This window comes from Gorilla gorilla, chromosome 19 (genome assembly GCF_029281585.2).
Source record: "Gorilla gorilla gorilla isolate KB3781 chromosome 19, NHGRI_mGorGor1-v2.1_pri, whole genome shotgun sequence".
In the NCBI taxonomy this organism is placed as follows: Eukaryota; Metazoa; Chordata; class Mammalia; order Primates; family Hominidae; genus Gorilla; species Gorilla gorilla.
The window spans coordinates 87370634-87394366 of NC_073243.2; the positions used below are offsets into that span (position 1 = coordinate 87370634).

The 23733-nt window shown below is 34.5% G+C and overlaps 1 protein-coding gene across 2 annotated transcripts in view; it reads left to right on the plus strand.

Moving 5' to 3' along the window:
- The window catches only part of LOC101134111 (cadherin-10), a 162331-nt gene that overhangs the window by 120927 nt on the left and 17671 nt on the right, over positions 1-23733 (plus strand). For both annotated transcript variants that reach the window (XM_019012927.4, XM_019012928.4), the window contains exons 6-8: positions 17060-17247; positions 18745-18998; positions 23312-23448. In XM_019012927.4, coding sequence (XP_018868472.3) covers positions 17060-17247; positions 18745-18998; positions 23312-23448 — 579 coding nt within the window. The remainder of the gene's footprint in view (positions 1-17059; positions 17248-18744; positions 18999-23311; positions 23449-23733) is intronic.

Here is a 23733-nt window from a genome sequence, read left to right on the forward strand (position 1 = left end):
CATGAGACAAGGTCTTTCAAGGAAATGTCTATATGATATACATAGGGATTTAAGACACGTACTTTCAGTGAGCTGTGAGACTATCATAATCCCTGCCTGGTACAAGAGAGATTTGATTTAATAAGTGCTGATTTTCACTTTGTAAATAGAGTCAACCTCTCCTCTACTGGGGATCCCAAGGTAATGTAGGCCCCAGGCTGATTTGCATATTTTAAAATTATCAAGCACTTTTCAACTAGAGCAACTGTCAGGTATGCCCCAAGGAAGATGCTTCAGCATGAGAAAGAAGGGAATAAAATTAAAAATGTCTCTTTTTCCCTGTTTTATTATCCAGAAAAAAAATGAACCTACTTACATGCAAAAGCACTGTTCTACGATTTATGTTCATTAGATACAGTGTGATTTTTTACTGTGACCACCAAAATATCCTCAACTTCTGTCAGATTTTCCCTCATGTTCCCAATGCCTATAGTTTGAAGGAGTTACAAAGAAATTATGTTATTAAAGCATTCATTGATGTATTAAACATTGACTGAAGCCCTACTATGTGCCAAGAGCTGTGCTAAGAAATAAAAATGAACTGTAATTGTCTTAAAGTAAGAAATTACCTACAGGATACATTCACAACTAATTTGCATTTTGGTAGGATAAACAGACACAATCTCTCTCTCTGTCTCTGATACACACAGACACATGTACACACACACACACACACACACACACATTTACTTTTTTTCATTTCAGTTTCTCTTTTACTCATTGTCTCTCTCACTTTTTCTTGCTTGCTTTTGTAACTATACAGTCATGCACTCCATAGTGACATTTCAGTCAATGACGTACCACCTATTGTGATGGTGGTCTCGTAAGATTAGAATACCAATACTTATTTTTTACTGTGTTTAGCTATGTTTAGACACACAAATACCATTGTGTTACAATTGCCTGCAGTATTCAATACAGCAACATGCTGTACAGGTTTGTAGCCTAGGAGCAGTAGGCTGTACCATATAGCCTAGTTGTGTAGAAAGCGATACCATCTAGGTTTGTGTAAGTACACTCTGTGATGTTTGTACAACAAAATTACTTAACAATGCATTTCTCAGAATGTATCCCTGTTAAGTGAAACATGACTCTATATATTTTGTTTTGTGTATGTATGTATAAATATAAATATATATAATATGTGTGTACATGTTTATGTTTTGTGTATATATGTATAAATATAAGTATATTTGATTATATGAATATATATAAGACTGTATATTTAATTATATAAATATATATAAGACTATATATAAGTATATATAAGACTATATGTATTTAATTGTATAAGTATATATGACTATATATACTTATATTCATCCATATATACACAAAATATATATGATTATATATACTTATACATATATACAGAAAACAAATGTGTACACACATATAACTGGAGGGTAATGCAATAAGATTAATGCCATAATTGTCTAAATAATTAAATATTTTAGACATAAGGGAATCATGAAAAAGAACATTATTTAAAACTACTTCTAAAATGAATAAGAATTTTCCAGGCAAAAAAATAAGGGGCAATAAGGGAAGGAACATTTTTGGTGGTTATTGTTGTTAAACGGGATAAAATGAATAAAAACAGACTTCAGTGAAATGTGTGTAATTTGGTTTAAATCAGGGATTGTGAGAGGTGAGATTATGAGATAAGACGTTGTTAGCATCATGAAAGGGTTGAATAAAAAGATAAAATGCTGCATATATTATTTAAGAGATCTTTTTTCGGACAGCATCAGGCACAGGTCTTTGTTTTGACCAATTATTTTGATAGCAATGAAGCACATTGCTGGATAGGAACAGCAAGAGTTGCTGCAGTCTGAACTAATGCTGAAGAGAAGAGGAATTTGAGATACATTTAAGACAATTTAGTAACTAGGTCGATAAAAGGTTTGAGGGTTAAAAGGTAAAATATCAATGAAAAGATACTTTCAAGCTTTCTACCGGAAGTGTTTAGTTGAAGAGAGGGACAGGGATTTCAACTGGACTTGAGCATTTTGAATTGAGATCCCTGCAGAAAGACAGTGCTATCTAGTAGCTAGTGAAATACAGCATGTGAATCTGATGTATGCAAACGAGATATTAGTGAAAATAGACATGTAAACTATCAGCTAGGCTAAATGTTTAGCATGACAGAACCAGGGGAAATACACATTTTCCGTCTGTGATGAACTGTGTAATTCTCTAAGAGAAATCATGTATATGGAAATTATACAAAAACCTACTTGGAACATTCCAGTTAGTCCAGTGGAAAGTTGCCTTAGACCGAACTACTTGGCATCTTACATAACGGGATTCACACTCCTTCTGTATCATGATGTCCTCTAGGACAACTTGGACAGTATCCCTCATTAGGTATAAATTTAGAAATATAGATGTAAAACCAGTTATGCAAACCTGTTTAGACACAATTAAAGCTGTTGTTGCAGAGTTTTTAGTACACTTACAATTTTAGGTGAGATCCATTGTAAAGAATACCTAGGACAATATATTTATGAGTGATTAATTTAAAGTTTGTCTTAACCTCCCTGAATCCTATATGCTTTTATTGTTTATACACATTGCCATTGTGTATTATCTATTGATGCCAATTAACTTGGAGACCATTTTTGAGAAATGTAGCAAAACAGATTTCCATGACTCTGGGGATCCATGGCAGCTTCACTGAAAGCTTTGTCAAGTTACTTTCTTCAGTAGCTTGAACAGGAAACTAAGACATGGTACAGCATCTCGTTTTGCTCTAATTTAACTTAAATGCCCAAAGCTGAGTTGATGATCGTATCTCCAGTGCTCACAAATTTGGGTTTCTCTCTTTCCTCTGGTAAGAATCTTCAATTCGAAAGCCTCAGTAGTTTCTCAGTCTCTGGTGTGACTTTCAGCTCTCCTCTGCTTCTCCTAAATGCCCATTTAGCATTGCATAATTTCCTTAACTACTCTGCAGTTCCCTCCAAGGAGCTTTATCTTGTTTTTAATTTCTTCCTCTTAAGCTCATTAAAAAACATCTTTTAAGCATTGTACAATGGAATGGTTTATAAACGTGCATAATTATGACATTTTTCTTAAAGCAAGTATTGTTCGAGATTATCATGCAGCATAGCGATGTTACAATATGATTATACACAAAGCAAATAAAAAATTAAGCTAAAGTTAAATTATTTTGTTGATTCATATATATGACGCCTTTTTCATCTCAACTCTGGAAAAGTAGAATTTTAATGTAAATGTGAGTAGCAATGAGGGTAGAGAATAAAGGATGAGGACACATTATATCTCTTTGAACTTTATTGATTTTTATCAACAAAAAGAAACAGCAGCTGTTTGTCGCTAAACTCAAAACCTAGAGGTAAGCAGTTTGCCTTTGTCGCCCTCCCAGTTGATTTCTGGCATCATTTTGTTGTTCTTAAGGAAGTCACTATGTCACATCTCTTAAATCACCTATTATATCTTTCCTCCAAAGTCGCTTACTCACGTGAGCTGTCAATTATTTTTAACTCTTGTACACAAATTGGCAGTATTTTAAATATTAAAGTACAAAGGTCCTTTTGATCAAATTTTGGTAGAAGAAGTGACCAGGAATATCAGCCTCAAATAGCGAAAAACCATAAATGCATCAAAATTGTTTGAAATCATTAATAACTGCCAGTGCAGACGTTGTGTGAGGTTGTCAGTATCAGGATGAAAGTGCACTTATTTATGTAGCCCCACATTTTGCTCAGTCCTTAGGAAGCTTTCTTTGCGATGTTACCTTCTAGATTTTTACTTTTTCAATACGACTTTATTTATGTGATATAGAAATGGCAATTACCTCTCTCCTTCTCACATTCATGCCTTTGTGCTTAAATGGGTAACCATACTAAGAATGTGCCCACCAGGAAGAAATATTTATCTGCCTAAACATTAAAAGGGGAGCAGATGATTCAATCTGACACCTGGAAATGAATTTAAAACAACTATAAATTAGAATTGATAGGAAAGCGTACCACATAATTAAAGCTTCATCACTGTAAGATAAAAAATAAGGAGCATGCAAATAGGTGTCTTTAAGGAGAAATGAAACTTAAGCACTCATTTGCCTTTGCCAGTGTATGCATAAACAATCTATGCCTGCTTTCTAGTTCCCTGCCTACTGCTTGCCCGAAATGGCAAACACCCTTGGAGGAAGAGCATGCTGGTTCTCAATTAGTAATTTCAGTTTGCTTGACAAAGTAGGATACTTCTATTCAACAGACTCATCTTAGAAATAAATTAGAAAGTGTGAATGAATCACTGTTTCATACATTTAAAATATAGAAATTCACTTTTCAATTTTGAAATAGACCCAATAAATCTTGTCCTAAAGATGATTTCTGAGCATAAACATAATTCCAGAGAAAGCACGATTAACTTCTGTATGTAGGGAACTGAATATAAATTTGTTGAATGAATTAATTACTGATGTTGCCATATAATCAATTTTTGTTTTAGGGAAAAATAAATGTGTTTATGTGCATGTGTGCTTTAGAAAAAAATTAATGTACGTATGTGCATTCATGCACACACACACAACCCACCTATATTTCTTCAGACAAATTACTGTGGAAAAGAACTGATAGATCATCAATATAGTTATATTGTATCATCAGTAAAATTTTAAAAAATTTAGATTCATTTTAATGTGAAACAGTGGAGCATGATCACTTTCCCGTTTAAGTCTTGAAAGTAGTAAAAATTAGCGTGAAAAACACTAACTCTCATAAACATGAAATACACCTTGTAACAAATATTGTCTCTGCACCAATCGAAAAATAAAATACAGTAATAAATAATTTTTGGGTATTTGACCAGAACTATAATGGCAAGTTTAAAGCAGACATATTTTCAGATTCTAAGCATGTGCCTAAGAATACAAATCAAACAATCACAAAGAAGTCAAACTAAAAATAAAATGTTTGAGAACAAATTTCCAGAGATAATATTCACAATGAATTCCATATGAAAGTAAAATTAATGGAATAAAGGAATGTTTTTTTCTTTTCTTTTGTCTCTTTCGGGAGAGAACATTGATATGGTAATTTTTTATCATAAACTGATTATTTCTTCTATCATTAGGAAATTTTTTAATTTTTAAAAACAATTTTTACTAGAGTATTAAATGCATGTATGTGTGCCTATGTGTGTGTATATATACATATATAAAATAAGCCGTCCATTCCATTCTCATCTATAGCTCTAATTCTCACAGACAAAAACTTTATTACTCTTTTTAGTTCATCTAGGATTAAGCTACAATTTTCTAACTAGTATCTTCTTGTTATTTGTTGAGATATTTTTATACATTACTCATTGACTTGCTTTTATGATTGATGAAAATGGACATCAGTTACCCATCATTCTGTTCTCCCCAAATATAATTTCACTCCCCACCCTCCCTTCCTGCCCCCATCCCCGTTTTCTGTATTAGTTATCTTTGCATATTTAAATGCCATGCTATGAAAGGTTTCCTCTGCGTGTGCCTTTATTTTGTTTTAATATTCACCATTGTCAACCTCCTTCTTTGGCTTTCTGTCCTACGAGCACTCTCACTACAGCACTAAATGTATCAAAATTTTTTTATTGTTTAAGACACAAACTGATTTTTTAGTGTAATTTTCAAAAATGCTATACTGTTAACTGTAAAATTTAGGTCTCATGTGCTAAAATTTATAACAGCATACCATTGCTCCCAAAGGTCAAAGAGAAAAAAGGCAGACATTTTATTTCCTAAGTAATTATTTTCAACTGATGAATCTTTTAGATCTTTTTTAGCAAGGTTATGTTTTCCAAGATATTACAGGCTTGTGTTTTTGATGTGTTGTGTGGGCAGCTGCTGAAAATTTGTTAGTGAGCAGCCCTATAGCATTTGCTTCAAGTTGGCAGACCTGAAGATGCAATCTTAGAGCCCTCAGTATTCTGGTTCCAGCACAGGCTGGCTAATCTTCATAGTCAGGAACGCCTGTCATCCCAGACTTTTTTATTTTATTTTATTTTTTTTACTTTCTTGCTTTGGATTCGAACTTTCTGGATCTCATGCATTCCTAAAACTTGATTTAGTCCCTTATGTTCCTAGAATGCTTTCTTTACTAGGTTCCTTGAAAAGATCCAAAGGGACTATGCCGAATCTAAAACCATCTTCATTGAGTTATCACACTTAATTAATGTGGTGGTTAAAGTGAGCATTCAAGGTTCAAAATAATGTTACCATAAAATTTTGATAATATTGTTCAATAATTTGTGGGATCAGGAGTTGCTGTTGACATGTCAGTGACATTTTAATCTTTTTTTTAACACTCACAATTACTTATTATTATTATTATTATTTTTTGGTTTGTTTTTGAGACGGAGTCTCGCTCTGTAGCCCACTGGAGTGCAGTGGCACAATTGCGGCTCACTGCAACTCCTGCCTCCTGGGTTCAAGTGATTCTCCTGTCTCAGCTTCCTGAGTAGCTGGGACTACAGGCACCTGCCACCATACCAGGCTAATTTTTGTATTTTTAGTAGAGACGGGGTTTCACCATATTGGCCAGGCTGGTCTCAAACTCCTGACCTTGTGATCCGCCCGCCTCAGCCTCCCAAAGTGCTGGGATTATAGGCGTGAGCCACCTGGCACGGCCTACTTAGCAGTTTTTAAATACATTTACATCCTTCCTTTTTTCCTTCAGCTCATTTATTTTCTTGTTGGATGATGTTAATCTTTTTAACCCATCCATTATTTTCTTAACTTCAATGATGATGTTTTTAATATTCAGTTATGTTTAGTTTAATAGTTTGGTTTAATATCAAATATGCTGAGTTATTTTTTAGAGTTATAGTCTAGTCATGTTTTTATGCTAACTTTTAATTTTTTTTTCTTTTTTTTTGAGACAGAGTTTCACTCTTGTTGCCCAGGCTTGAGTGCAATGGCACTATCTCAGCTCACCGCAACCTCCGCCTCCCAGGTTCAAGCGATTCTCTTCTCCTCCCTCAGCCTTCCGAGTAGCTGGGATTACAGGCATGCGCTACCATGCCCAGCTAATTTTGTAAGGAGGTTTCTCCATGTTAGTCAGGCATGCAAGCATGCACCACCACACCCGGCTAATTTTGCATTTTTAGTAAAGACAGAGTTTCTCCATGTTGGTCAGGCTGGTCTCGAACTCCTGACCTCAGGTGATCCACCCATCTCGGCCTCTCAGAGTGCTGGGATTATAGGCATGAGCCACCACACCCGGCCAACTTTTACTTCTTTAAACATATTTAACGTGAGTTTGTATGTGGATTGTTCTGCATCTGATGACTCCAACATTAGCCATTTTGTTGATCGGATTCAGCTAGAGGTTGTTTTGTTTTGGGGGTGTTTTGTATGTTTGAGTTTTTGTTGCTTTTCTGTTCTTTGTTTTCCTGTTAAATCTTATATAGCAGAGCTGTGTTTGCTTCTGTTGAGTGCCAGGAATGCTACCCATACTTTAAATTCTCAACTTGAAAATTATTTGCGGCCGGGCACGGTGGCTCATGCCTGTAATCCCTGTGCTTTGGGAGGCCGAATCCAGTGGATCACCTGAGGTCAGGAGCCTAGCCAATATGATGAAACCCCATTTCTACTAAAAATACAAAAAAAAAAAATTGCCGGGTGCAGTGGCACACGCCTGTAATCCCAGCTATTTGGGAGACTGAGATGGGAGAATTGCTTGAACCTGGGAGGTGGTGGCTGCAGCAAGCTGAGATGGCTCCACTGCACTCCAGCCTGGATGACAGAGTGAGATGCCATCTCAAAAAAAACAACAAAAAAAAAAGTGATTTGTGTTGTATATGTGTTTGTTTGTTTTAAATTTTCTAGTCGTATTTAATAAATACAAAAGACTATAAGTAGCACCACCTGAAAAATTACATTACAAAGATTTTAAGAATACTTTACATGTACATACATCATCCTCTCCTTTTAGATAGTCCAGAGTTAATTACCGTGTGATAGTATCTGATCATTGAGACTGATAGATACAGAAAGGGACGGAGTTGGGGAGGTGTATGTGTATATAACTGTGTGTATATATATTCATAGTAGAATGTATGTATTCTTAAAAAATATATTGAGCTCTTCTTGTTTGAGGTTTATAAAGATAGTATCACACTATACATCATTTTCTGAAACTTGCTTTTTTTCACTCAGTAATATGTTCCCAAGATTTACCCATATTTTTCCATATAAGTATAGCTCACATTTTTTGCTTTTATATTACGTTGAGATGTGTGATTATACAATGATTTATTCATCTGTTCTCATGCTGTTTGACACTTTGGTTTACTTCCTTTTTTTCATTTTACAAACAATAATTCTATATGACCTATGTCTACGTATATGTCAAATTACTGACCTCCAGTACTGCAGAATTTGAGCTTATTTGGAAATAGAGAAAATAGTTTAAAATGAGGTTATTAGAGTTAAAGCCGTAATCCAATATGAATGGTATATTTATGAAAAGGAGCAATTAAGACACAGAAATAGGGGAGGCCAAGTGAACACACAGGGAGGAGATGGTATGCAATGGTAGTGATACAGCTACAAGCTGGGGGGCACCAAGACTTTCTAGCAAATTCCAGTAGCAGAAGCAGCAAGGGAAGATTCTCTAAGAGTATGTCCTCATCAGACTTGTATCCTCCAGAACTTTCAGACAGTGTGTTTCTATAGTTATTGGCCACCTAGTTTTTGTTACTTTGTTACAGCAGCTCTAGGAAATTACATTTCCCAAAGCCATTGTGTCAAATATAACATCCATCATTTCTATATAATAGTTTTTATTCTACCACATACTTTTAACACTTGGGATTGTCAGACTTAACTTTTATTAATTTCATAAGTATAAAATGGTATCACATCTTGGCTTTAATTTGCGTTTGCCTGGTTTAATTTTAGGATAGTTGTCTCTGTTTATTGATCTTTCATGTTTCCTCCACTGTAAATTGTTTTCTATCAACATCCTTGACTAATTTCTCTACTAGGTTATTCTGCCTTTTCTTAGGGATCTTTAAACATACTGTATTTGTAAGTATGTGTGCTGAAACTATCTTCTTCTCTTTATTTGTAAAATGATTAACTTTCTGCACATTGTCTTTATTTTATAGAAGGTTTTAGTTTGAGTATAGACTGATTTATCAACCTTTTTAAATTTTGTTTTGTTGTTTTAGAAATCCCTTTCTAACTGAAGATCATTAAAATATTGATCTATATTGTTTTATAAACTAAACTTTTGCTAAAAATTATTTTATAAATTTAGGATTACTGGTGAAAACCAAAAAAGATGCAGACTGAGAATTTTTAACTCAAATTTTGCATGTGGGCTGGGCACAGTAGCTCATGCCTGTAATACCGGCATTTTGGGAGGCTGAGGCAGGCGGATCTCTTGAGGCCAGGAATTTGAGACCAGCCTGGGTAACATGGCAAAAACCTATCTATACTAAAAATACAAAAATTAGCCAGGCATGGTGGTGCACAACTGTAATCCCAGCTACTCAGGAGGCTGACACGTGAGAATCACTTGAATCCAGGAGTTGGAGGTTGCAGTGAGCCAAGATCGCACCACTGCAGTCCAGCCTGGGTGACTGAGCAAGACTCTGTCTCAAAAAAAAAAAAAAAAAAAAGTGCACATGTCAAAAAATCAAAATTAGTCCCTTGCAAGATAAACTTAGAAATTACCATCTCACTGTAATCCTTCTCCCATGTAGGTCAAAGCTGCCTTTTGCAATAAAATAACTTTATTAATATACAGATATGACTTAATATTTTTCAGTGCAAGCATTATGTTGAGACATGCAGAGAACAGGGAAAAAAGACATGATATTCGTTGAAAGGGGAGATCTTGTGATCTTGGAGGCAGGAAAACCTGCAACATTGTGGCAGGGCTGAATTTGCCCTCAGTGGAAAATTTCAAAAGTTTATTTTTACTAAAGACGGTGAATAAGGTATTCTATTAAAATATTAAAGATTTATTAGCTTGGTAAAAGTGTCCATTATATATCCACATATGTATATATACACTCATATATTTACGTGTATTTATGTATATGCATGTATATATAAATATATTTATGTGTGTGTATATATATATGTGAATATGTGTATATGCGTGTATATATGTGTGTGTGTATATATATCTGTCTCTGTCTCCAACATGCGTTTGATGTGTTGTTCTATATTTTACGGTAACTAATGCCATCACTTTTCATTCCTTTTTGGCTTTATGAGCTAAATGTTTACAACTATACTCTCACTGAGCTATATAATAAACGTTTCAGAGATATTAATGTGCCTCACTTTTGCAAAAGACACTTGAGAGAAAAAGGTATGTGGAAAAGCAGCCAGGAAACGTCCTCTTAGTTAGGACAAGCTTAGAGGTTTTCTTGTCTGTACACAGAATCTCCCTCAAGTAATTTTAGACTGCTTTGTGATCTTTCATCCCAATCCGTTGTGGATACCACAGTGTCACCCTCTCCCCTAGCAGTTAAAGTTGTCTGTGTCTGTAAAAATAGATATTACCAGGGTTATCTGAGCCTACACTATGAAATCTAAAGTGTTGTCAAGGGTGGCTTACATCTGGATCGCCCTTAAACCCAGCGCAAAGCTTGTTAGGTTTAGTTTGTTGTGGAGTCTATCTGCGGCTTCAATAAATAACCTTGTAGATAACCTAGATTTTGGTCTATCCCCTCCTTGCTTCAAGAGGCCATAAAAATAAAGATAAATGTTGTGAAAATGGCAAATATCCCCAGGCCAAAAAAACTTTTAGCTTTTCACTTACTTCTCTAGGCTCTCATTTCCCTTCAATTTGGACTTGAGTTTTTTTTACTACCTTCATGCAGCTATCTTTATCTTTACATATAATCCACAAATATTAATTGTTTGTCACTAAGATATTGAACTGAATTATTTAGCTTGCATTGTCAAAAAACAAATATGATTCAATGTATTTTAATCACCTGAATTATTATTCTCCTATTGATTATCAAATTTTCTAAATGTTGGCCAGTGGAGGCAACAATTGGTTTCTTTGTATGTTTCTGTGATCCCATTAATCTTTGATATCTCACTTAATTTTGGTCTCAAGAAGAAATCTTATTCCCACTTTCCCTTCAATTCTTCAGACTTAGAAACAGCAAATCTCTAAGAAAATTTAGTTTATATCAATGTGAAAACAGTGGTATTACTGACCAGTGTTTGGGCATTAGAATTGTGTTTCACGCCAAGAAATGAAATTGTAGACCTTTTTGAGCAATAACGATTAAACAAAAATGTGCGACTACTTTACAAATATAAATTTACAAAAAGCATGCATAATCAGTTCTAACGTTATAGTGTTGCTATGTAAATACTTTCATTTTATTCTTGTAGAGAATTTTTTCTTTTGCTGAAAAGTCTTAAATACTAATATTAAAAATCATAGATTTCAAAATTCCTTTTCAAGGATGCAGATATGTTGATTTCTAAAATGAAAGTCAATTAACATGTTAACAATAACTTGCTGTTATTTAGATTTTTATATTCAATACATAATTAGATTTATTTCAAATACAAATAATTACTTTCATGTACATATTTTGACATATTTACACATTATGAAGCAAGAGTTATGTATTTTTTTAATTTTTAATACTGCACTATATGAAACAATTATGGTTCTTTCTCAAGCAGAAGCAACCAGGCATATATGGAAACTTGTTTGATTTGAGGGCTTAGGCACAAAAAATATAACACGAACTTGGAACATTCTGTGATGCCAGAAATTAAGGAAGCTTGCTGAAGGAATGATGAAGACATGTTGAAAGGCACCAGAGACAACCTAAAAAAATCATCCAATGGCTGAATCTAGAAGGATTTGCAGAAAACGATAAATAACCATATTATTAGATTCTAATAAATAATATAAAATAAAATAAATGTTTTTGAATCTATACTGATCTAAATAAATAAAAGCATAAGTAAAAATAAATGAGAGAGAAGGGGCAGCTTTTCCTTGTAGAAGAATTTCAAATAATAAATGTGGAACTGAATGAAAAAAATAGAAAATCACTATTAGTAAATGGCAGCATTAATTGTTGCCAGCAAGATCACTGATTGATGCTAAAATTAGTGGGCATTTTTTTTTAGGAGAAATGGGATATTTGCCTACACTCAAAATATCTTCACCAAGATATGTATTAATTATGAAGAAAAAAATGGTAACTTAACAAACGAGAAAACTGGCAGAAACACCTAATTGACTTAAGATCATCAGTCTTAAGACATACTGACATCGGATACTCCCTGCTATGATATAATACACTATGAACAGACTGATTCAGTGATAGTCTTGACAAAAATGCATAACTTTAATCTAATGACAAGAACATATCAGACAGGCCCTCCTTGAAAGAGATTCTGCACAGTAACTTGACAAGTATTCTTTAAAAGTGTCAGGGTCATTGTATTAGTCTGTTTTCATGCTGCTAATAAAGACATACCCAAGACTGGGTAATTTATAAAGGAAAGAGGTTTAATTGACGCACAGTTACGCATGGCTGGGAAGGCCTCATAGTCACGGCAGAAGAGCAAGGGACATCTTACATGGCTGCAGGCAAAAGAGATTGCTCAGGGGAACTCCCCTTTATAAAACCATCAGATCTCATGAGACTTACTCACTCTCACCAGAACAGGATTGGAAAGACCCGCTCCCATGATCCAATTACCTCCCACCAGGTCCCTCCCATGACACGTGGGAATTGCGGGAGCTACAATTCAAGATGAGATTTGGGCAGGGACACAGCCCAACCATATCAGTCATGAAAGACAGAGATTAAAGAATTCTCACGATTGCAGGAGAGTGAGGAGACATGACAGTCAAATGCAAAGTGAGATCTCCAGAAAAGAATGACTTTAATGGCAAGATGAAATTCGAACAAAGTCTAGAATTTAGTTAGTAGTAAAATGATTAGAATAGTGTTTGTAATAAACTAAACTTTACACAAGTGATTGTAAACGGAAACATTTTTAAATGAACTTACTAAATATTATACATTTCCATGTGGTACAGCCTGAATTTTGACCACACTATATGTCCACTGGACTCTTCTTCTCCTGTCTGGTTTTATATCAGGGTAGTACCATTCTCATGAGTTATGATAGGAGCCCCACTTTTCTTTCTTCAAGAACACTTTGCATAAGACTGGAATTTTCTTTTCCATAAATGTTCCTTGAAAACTGTTTGAGTGAACTCTTTGGATTTGGAAGGGTAGAATATTTTAAATCATACTTGATTTTCTCTTTTGTAGATTTTGGTATATTTTTAATTATTTTTAGGAATTTTCCAATAAGGCTAAGTACTCAATTTTATTAGCACATAAGTGTTGGTAGTATTTTCTAACTGTCACAATCTTGATACTATCTGTTATTTTTAATTTTATTCTTTTAAAATATTCAGGAATACAAGGATTTCAGTTTATCTTTTCTGTGTTAACGTTTAACTTAATTTTGGCATGGTCAGAATATTTAGTAGAATGTGGTTTATTAAAATGTATTTAAACTTGTGTAATAACTTAGTATTTGGTTAGATTGGATTAAATGTTTCATGCCAGCTCTAAAAGAATCTGTACTCTCTAAATGATTTATTCAAGTTGTATATATATCTGAATCTAACCATCCATATATTTGTATTTGTTTTGTTAAATATTCCTTATATTTAAAATTTGTAATTGAAAACTCATTAATTGAAAAAAATATTGTGGCTGCATTTCCTATTTGCTCTAGCTTTGAGAATAGATACTAGTAATAATGAAGATTTTAGTAGAAATCAAATTTTATAAGACTTTATACACCAAATGAAATTAAACACTTAACATCAACAATAAGTGCTTTCATTGGGGCAGTGATATCATTTTTGTATTTTAGAAAGGTCACCTTTGCTAAGGAGTAATAAATTCATTTATTGAAGTGCCACTTGTATAAAATTTAATTTTTTAAAGAGAGTTCTTGCAATCAACAGGTTAGAATTTATGATGTGCTGTGGTAGAATCATAGTGAACTATATTAAAAGAGGATGTGGTTATCAGGCAGAGTTGTGTCGAAAATCTTTCATAAGGAAGGAAAAAATGTTGAGGTAGGAAAAGTTTGTGTGACAAAGCTAAAAGAGACCAAGATAATTGGAGAGTATTAATTTGAGAGAAACTGACAGGACAGAGGATCTAAATTATGACGGGTCAGTCTGTGGATATTTTCTTTTAAGTATAATGGGAACAATCAAAGAGTTTTGAAACTCTGAGTAAAGCTTGATAATATGAATGTTTTTAAGGGGCAATACGGCTACAATGTGGACTAAGAGTGTGTGTGAATTGATTTGATTTGGCCAAGCATAGGAGCTAGTAGACTAGGTAGGAAGCTTCTATACAATGTACAATACACAAATAATTTATTTTATTGTATAAAATAATATACAAATAATGATATGGTGGCTACTACACTCAGATGAACTCTTAGATAAAAATGCTAAGTGCCTGTTTTCTGTTACATTCTTATGTTCCATACAAATAAGTAAGTAGATAATAGAATGCCTGGTGATGATGGATGATAGGAGAAGTGATTGTGAGCACTACTTTTGATAAGGCTATTTTCAGTTAAGCTATTAGTGAAAGCTCTTGAGGAGGTCCCCATAGAGCAGACAACTGAAGGAAGAGAACAGGGGAGCCATCAGAATATCCAGGGGACAGGTGTTCCAAGAAGAATCAGCAAAGGCAAAGAGAACCAATAAGATGGTAGCAAAGTAATGAGTTGAGAGTTGCTTTCAGTGGTGTGTTACCAGAGATAAAAAAATGAAGGATACAGGCTAAGGGACCAACTGCAGTGTGATGGAAACTGAGTTTTAATGATGCCTCTTAGGAAATGACTTCCAACATGTAGCGTATGTATATGCCTGTGGTCATTTGTTAGGGCTGCCACAACAAAGTCTTACAGAATGGGTGGCTTAAACCACACAAATGTATTTTCTCCCAATTCTAGGGACTAGAATCCTGAGAACAAGTTGTCTGCTGGCTCATTTTTTCTGAAGCCTCTCTCCTTGGTTTGGCATAGCCCAACAAACAGTCAGCTTTGAACAGTGCCATTTTCTCAGATTTGGTAAACTGCATTATGATAACATGAGGATAAGGGGAAGGAATTTTATGTGAGAGAAATAGCATGAGAAATATAGAAATAGTGATATAGGGGCCGGGCACAGTGGCTCATGCCTGTAATCCCAGCACTTTGGCAGGTTGAGGTGAGAGGATCGCCAGAGGTCAGGAGTTTGAGACCAGCCTGACCAATATGGTAAAATCCGGTCTCTACTAAAAATATAAAAATTAGCCTGGTGTGGTGCCAGGTGCCTATAGTCCCATCTACTCAGGAGGCTGAGGCACGAGAATCACTTGAACCCGGGAGGTGAGGGTGCAGTGAGCCAAGATCATGTCACTGCACTCCAGCACTCCAGCCTGAGTGACTGAGACTCCATCAAGAAAAAAAAAGAAAAGAAACAAAGAAAGAAAAGAAAAGAAAGAGAGAAAGAAAGAAGAAATAGTAGTATAGGAAATCAAGTTTTGCCTAGAAAACTTTGAAAAGCCCAGTTTGGTCCATATCTTTCATGGAAGTGACTAAATGCAAAATGATATAGGAGAGACATATTCAGGCAAGACTGTGACAAGCTAAGAGGTCTGGACTTTATTATGTATATTAAGGAGAATTACTTAAGCTTTATGAACAAGAAGGTGCTATAATCAGAGTGTACTTGAGGTCGATTAATCCATCAGAAATATGTAGTTTATGATCAGGTGCTGAAACGTAAATCTCATTAGCAGTAGAGGTTGTTCATGCTGGAAGCACATCTAGGTACACCAAAAACATAAATTTTTGTGTTTCTCTGGAATGAAGGGGAGTTTGTCAGTATTGAGTGTTTTCACTCTGACACTGCGAAGGGCATCTTTATATTTTTTCCACAGACTGTCCTTTGTTCCTGCTGTCACAAGTAGAGATAGGATTCCTACCCATTATGGCTGATTTCATTGGATTTTGTAATGTTCTGCCATGCAGTTGAAATAAGTATGAGTAGTAAATAACTAAATATAGCATAGTAAAAACAACTACATAGAAACATTCAGTGTATATCCTGTGGTTTGTTGTGATTGTGTGAACACACATAAATACATATCTGCACTCAAAGCAGATCTATGCAGTGAAAAATTACACGCTTGGTTGGTGCGTGGCTTGCATCTCTAATCCCAACTATCCCAGAGATTAAGATGGGAAGATAGCTTGAGCTCAGACCAGCCTGGGCAGCAAAGCAAGTCACCCATCTCAAAAGATAAAATAAAATAAAATAAAGAGACAACATGCTAATATTTTTTAACTTCTATTTTAGGTTCAGGGGTACATGTGCAGGTTTGTTACATAGGTAAACTTGTGTCACGGGGGTTTGTTGTACAGATATATATTTCATAGACCAGGTTATAGGCCTAGTACCCAGTAATTATTGTTTTTCTGTTCCTCTCCCTCCTCCCACCCTCCAGCCTCAAGTAGGCCCCAGTGTCTGTTGTTCCTTTCTTTGTGTCCATGAGTTCTCATCATTTAGCTCCCACTTATGAGTCATAACGTGTGACATTTGATTTTCTGTTCCTGCATTAGTGTGTTAAGGATAATGGCCTCCACCTCTATCCATGTTCCTGCGAAAGATATGAACTCGTTTCTTTTTATTAACATACTCATTTTTAAACCAGAATTTGTCCTACTGTTAGGATTTGTTTCTTACTATTCATAATATGCACAGACAAAAGCCCCAGAAGTTCCTAGACCTTAATGTTATCCATATTATGTGTATTCATCATTTGTCAACATCTGATTTAGAGTTTAAGATCTATTATATTGCTTCATACATGTTTTGCTTTTGGCTATTCTATTGAGAAATCTCTCTCTCTCTCTCTCCCTCTCTCTCTGTCTCTGTCTCTCTCTTCTTTTCTTTATACTTTACAGACACTATTCATCTTCGAGTTCTTGAATCCTCCCCGGTTGGCACAGCCATTGGAAGTGTCAAAGCAACTGATGCTGACACTGGGAAAAATGCTGAAGTAGAATACCGAATTATTGATGGTGACGGTACTGATATGTTTGACATCGTGACTGAGAAGGACACACAGGAAGGCATCATAACTGTGAAAAAGGTGCACAGCATCCATATAAATAAGCATCTGTGTGTTTCAGGAGTAGGGATTGCATTATATACTCTTCGCTCATGAATGATCCATTGGGAAATACTACTCTAATTTTCCAACAATGTAATTTATACTGTGCAAACATAAAGCCAAAGAGCTCCTTGAAAATTCTGACCACATGTTTTGGTTGATTGAGACAGGAAACCTGAAACTTTAGAAAATATAAAAGGCAAGTTAATATATGTGTGATCATATTTCTAAGCCACATTAATAAAAGCCCATCATAATTACATTGTTTTATTTTAAATTGTGTAGTTAATACCTAATAATGGCAATATATCATCCCAGTTGGAGGTATAAAAAGTCCAATGCCATCTATCCAGATGATGAAGCAATAATTAGACTTACTAATAAAAGAGACAGCATGGATTGGGACATAATTTAGTTGTTCACATTTTCCCTTCTGCTATATAAATTAAACTTTTCTGCTAACATATGCTCAGTGATACAATCTAAAGGTAACCTTGTTTGTTATTGTAGCATAAGTGCCATCATTATGAGAAAAAAATAAGGCACATTAAACTTTAGGTCCTAATGAAATGCCATACATAGAGTAACTACACAAGCATCAGTTAATAATTAAACTATCCTGAGATACTTTTGCAAGGTACAAAGTACAAAACCAACTGTTATTAAATGGACAGTGACTAGCAAATGGGAAAGCCGCTGTCTTGTCATTTTTCAGACCAGACAGCAGCAGTAATACAAATAGAATCTTGTTCTTTTTGAAACAAAAATAAAAGGTCGAGGGAATCTGAACTAATAATATCATTTATCTGTTAACAAAACATACATTTCAGAATAGGTGAGATAGAAAATAGTTGATTTTATACTTCTGACAGTTAAACTATATGAATATTTAAGGTATTTTGTTTCAACATGTAACCTATTTACCAAATTACTATCAAAATTTTTTCTTATTACAGAAGGTTTTTCTTATCTTGAATATTGGACATAACTTGAAAGTTGTATATTAGTCTCCAAGATTTCATAATGTTTTGATAATATCATAAGCCCATTACATTGAATGGAAACATCACAGCATAGATGTAAAAAGATAACTGCATGTATTTACTTAGAAAAATTTAGCAGTAGCTAACACCTTTGCACGTGCACATGCACACGCAAACACATGCAACATCCATTAGCCCATTTTTTGTAATGGTACCACCTTTAAAATAGGTTTCAGCTTCCATCCCAATTTTTCCAAGGTTTAAAGTCTCAATTTCCTATGTTCCGAAGTTTTACTAATTGAATGCATAAAAAGTGAAAGTTGAATCCTAAATGAAACATGAAGATTATATTATTTGTGTTAGTCTTTTTTATTTATAATTAATGAACTATGTAAGAGAACTCAACCACAACTTAAAAATCATATTGTAACTGGGTGGGAGCATATCATCCAATTTCCCTCACTCTAATTTGATGATTTATTTTTTTATACAGCCACTCGACTATGAGAGCCGAAGACTTTATACTCTGAAAGTCGAAGCAGAAAACACCCATGTAGATCCCCGTTTTTATTACCTAGGACCATTTAAAGATACTACCATAGTGAAAATCTCTATAGAAGATGTGGATGAACCTCCCGTTTTTAGTAGGTCCTCCTATCTGTTTGAAGTTCATGAAGATATTGAAGTGGGCACAATCATTGGTACTGTAATGGCAAGGGACCCAGATTCTATTTCCAGCCCCATTAGGTAAGTGTGCCTTTTAAAAATGAAAACAGCCGGGCTCGGTGGCTCACGCCTGTAATCCCAGCACTTTGGGAGGCCGAGGCGGGTGGATCACGAGGTCAGGAGTTCGAGACCAGCCTGGCCAACATGGTGAAACCCCGTCTCTACTAAAGATACAAAAAATTAGCCGGTCTTGGTGGCATGTGCCTGTAATCCCAGCTACTCGGGAGGCTGAGGCAGGAGAATCACTTGAACCTGGGAGGCGGAGGTTGCAGTGAGCCAAGATCGTGCCATTGCATTCCAGCCTGGGCGACAGAGATGAATCTGTCTCAAAAAAAAAAAAAAAAAAAAAAAAAGGAAAAAGGAAAACAAAATGTTGTTTAGAATGAAAAAAAAAAAGCAGTTGAAATACATATACAGATCAAGAAATTCTATTTAAAACGTTTAATGCGATGAAAGATACAAGAGTCGTTCCATAAGTTGTATACAAATATGGTGAGCACAGGCATTTCTAGTAAATTGCCTCTGAATGTTTTTGGGGCAGGGCATGCACAAGCTTCATGGTTTTCTTATTTTCATCATGCCCTTTAGACTGAAACCTTGCTTGTTACACCTGCCTGTCTCCTTACGGTGTTTATTGTTCTGATCCCTAGTACAGATCCAGGGTGCTATGTCAACTCTGCGTTTACATGCAACCAAACTACTTTATTTGTGCTTTCAAGTTATTAAATAAAATGTAAGGTTGAATGAGAGAAGTTTTAAAGTTATAAAGTAGGCTGGATGTGCTGGTTCACACCTCTAATCTCAGCACTTTGGGAAGCCATGTTGGACATATTGCTTAAGCTCAGGGGTTCGAAACCAGCCTGGGGAACATACTGAGACCCTGTCGCTATAAAAAATTAAAAAATTAGCCGGGCATGGTGGTGCACACTTGTAGTCCCATCTATTCAGGAGGTTAAGACAGGAGGATCACTTGAGCCCAGGAGGTCAAGGCTGCCATGACCTTCATTCACACCACTGCTCTCCAGTGACAAAGCAACACCCTGTCTTTGTAAAAAAAGTAATTGCAATGCTGCAATGTGGGTTATATTATGATTTTAGAAACTCCCCTAATGCACAACCATCAAAATTGAGAGGATTCTGTTTTATATTTATTTATTTATTCTGCCTTTTTCAAAAAATATGAGAACATTCTAGAAAGATGAGTCTTTTCAATTCTTGTTTTCCTTCTTATGACAGCTTAAAAACAGATGAGATGTGATAAACTGAAAATGAAAAAGAATCAATGTTTCAATGACACTTGTTCTATTACTTTAAAGAAATACATATATTGACATACACTATTCAGCATGAAAATGAACACTTACTATAATCCATTAGTCCATTTTGTATTTTGGATTTCATTTGTTTTCTAAATCTCTGCAGGCTAATTTTCCATGCTCATTTTCTATGTGAACCAGTCAAGTATGAGTTCAGATGGTTATTGTTCACTTTCTGAGTGCACTCTTATCTTTCTCCTACATATGCCACAACGCATGCAGGAAACTTCTAATTTTATATGCCATATGACTTCAACCAGCTAAAAATTCTATAGGGTCTGCGATATCTTCAAGTGAAATCATGTATTTTATGAATACCTATGTTACTTTTTATTTTTGTAATTTCACATAAATATGTTTTCTTATATTCACACACAGCATCACAGGTTACATATTGGCAGAAGAAACCTGTACATGCCAGCATGATTTTCCCATAAATGCCTCTTCCCCAATTCATTTACCAACATCTGTATTGCTGCATTCCTTGTGTTTTTTTTTCTTTTTCCTTTGAAAGTTTTATATAACCAATACACAGGCTTAATTTTCTTCATTAAATATTTACCAAGCATTTTCTTGGTAGAGATTCTAAGGTTTAGCAGGCTTTCTTCTGTGTTTCAGATTTTAAAATAGACTTTACAAAATAAAATATAATATTGTTATCTAAATGTATATCAACTGGCATACTTAAATTGTAATACCAAGATATTTCTCCACACAATGAAATAGAATTTAAATCCTCCTATGGACATATAATTATTATATGTCAAAATATGTCTGTGGATATTTAAAATAAAATAGTTAATGAGGATGCAAGTCTAAAGACTAGGAGGAAAGAATCATCTTGTGTATATTATTATACATGTTATATTCCTATTATGTATATTATATTATGTATATGTATATTATAATCCTCTTAGGTATAATATTATACATATTATAGCAAAAATAATAGCTCCCTTGCTTATCAATGACAGAGGGTATGCCATTAAGTTGCTGTATACTTTGACTTTATACTAATTTGATATAGAAAATTTAATGAACATTCTTGGATGTCATTCTTTGGATAGAATATATATATTAAAAAAATAGAATAGCCTTACTAATGCAATATGTGGTTATGCTATAACTAGTGTCATATCTTGTGAATGTTAATACAGTAATCAAAGGGATTTTCTTAAAATGTGTGTTCTGGAAATTATTTTAGAAAGGAAAATGAAAGTTAACACACATAACTTTCCAATACAGAATTGCAAACTATATACTTTGAATCATATTTGAAAAAGAGCTGTGATCTCTGTGTATCTGCAAGATAATGCCACATAATGTTCAAAATTTTGTCATTACTTCTTCATTCTGAACTACAAGAAGTAATTCAGAAAGAACACACATGAAATGGATTTAGCAAAATCAGTGATGCATGACAGCAGATGCTTTTATTGATTTATATTTTTCAACTTTATGTCATATTTCTACAGAAGTAAGGAACCTTATTATTTGCCAAAATGCCAATTAATTAGGTCATTCTTTCTTTCACTTAACAAATATTTGTGGATCACCATATCAGATATTAACATGTTTCTCAAGGAGTTCTTAGTCTGTTAGAAAAGAAGACTCAGGATGAGAATCAAATAATACTCATTGAGTGACTAGTAGAGTTTGACGCTTGGTGTTTTCATGTTTTATTGTCTGTTTGAGATGTGAGATGAAATTAATTCCTAATACAATGTGGTAAATGGAAAGATGGTGGTAAAGTCTGCTTTATGAGTGAAGGAGACAAATGCTTCCACTTTACATCATCATGAGAGGCTACAAGGAAGAGGTGAAATTTATGTTAGATCTTTCGGTAATAAAATAATTATTCCAAGTGGAGAGACACAATGATTTTCTTAATATATGAATGTTAGATATGTAGTTTGATAAAGATAATGGGATCTATTTAAACTACATCAACCAGAATGTTAATCTAGTTTTAGGCTTTAAAATCATGCCCAGCACACCATGCTGGCAATCAAGTTGCAGGATAGTTTGCTGTGGTTTTTCAAATGCATATAGACTTTATTTGATACAGATATATTAAAAACACAGATATATTAAAAACTCTTATCCCAAACTACTTTTCTTTTCTTTTCCTTTTTTTTTTTTTTTTTTTTTTTTGACGGAGTCTTGCTGTGTTGCCCAGGCTGGAGTTCAGTGGCACGCAATCTTGGCTCACTGCAACCTCCGCCTCTCGGTTCAAGCAATTCTCCTGCTTCATCCTTCTGAGTAGCTGGGACTACAGGCACGTGCCACCACACCCAGCTAATTTTTGTATTTTTAATAGAGACGGAATTTCACCATATTGGTCAGGCTGCTCTTGAACTCCTGACTTCATGATCCTCCCGCCTGGGCCTCCCAAGGTGCTGGGATTACAGGCGTGAGCCCCTGTGCCTGGCCATCCAGACTTTTCTATTTTTAAAATATCTCAAGTTAAAAGCAATATGTGTAATAATGATACACATGGCTAGGAAACTGAAGCTACATGGGTGTTATATCATGAAGCTGCTAAACACCATAATAAGTTGATAGTCTATTACTTTGATGCAACTAACATTGTCTCCAATTTTCTAAGAACAACACATAGCTTCTGGGAAAAATCTTTTGCAATAAATCTTTGTATTATTCTTCAGCAGAACTTCCAATAACTAAATAAAGTCAGTTGGCAATATAACTGTCTGTAATTCCAACTGTTTTGTGACCAAATATATCAAAGTCAGTTGAATGAATATGACAATAGACAATAATTTAAATAACACAAGGATTCAGAAGAATAGCATTGAAATGCAGAGCAGTGCCAATTTATGCCTTGAGGAGAATGTGTGTGTGCAACTAGGAAAAGTCATTCAAACAATCTACATTCCAGATCAGCACTGTGTTCTTTCATGTAATTATCAGTGATATGTGTGGGTTTGCATTTCACTATTTTTTCCTGCAAACTATTAATAATGCTGCCATGTATTTTTTCTTGCCCTCCATGTTCAGATTTTCCTTGGATCGCCATACTGACCTTGACAGAATCTTTAACATTCATTCAGGAAATGGATCTCTTTATACATCAAAACCTCTTGACCGTGAGCTATCTCAGTGGCATAATCTTACTGTTATTGCTGCTGAAATCAGTAAGATGAATTTTATGTATCTAACATATATCTAGATATGTTTATGTTTATATATTTTATGTAGTTTAACGTATTTTATAGGTTTTATTTTACATTAAAAATAATTCATTGTCATTGGACAGATGAATTTTAATTTTCTCAGCGCTTACACTTTTTTTCAATATTTCCTACATCAATACATAGAGGGATACCTATACATATTGGTAGAAGATGCAAAAATTTTATTTCTGCCTTCTTGGGAGTTTTTGGCTGAGCCTCAGAATAACATTGACATAAAACAGATTA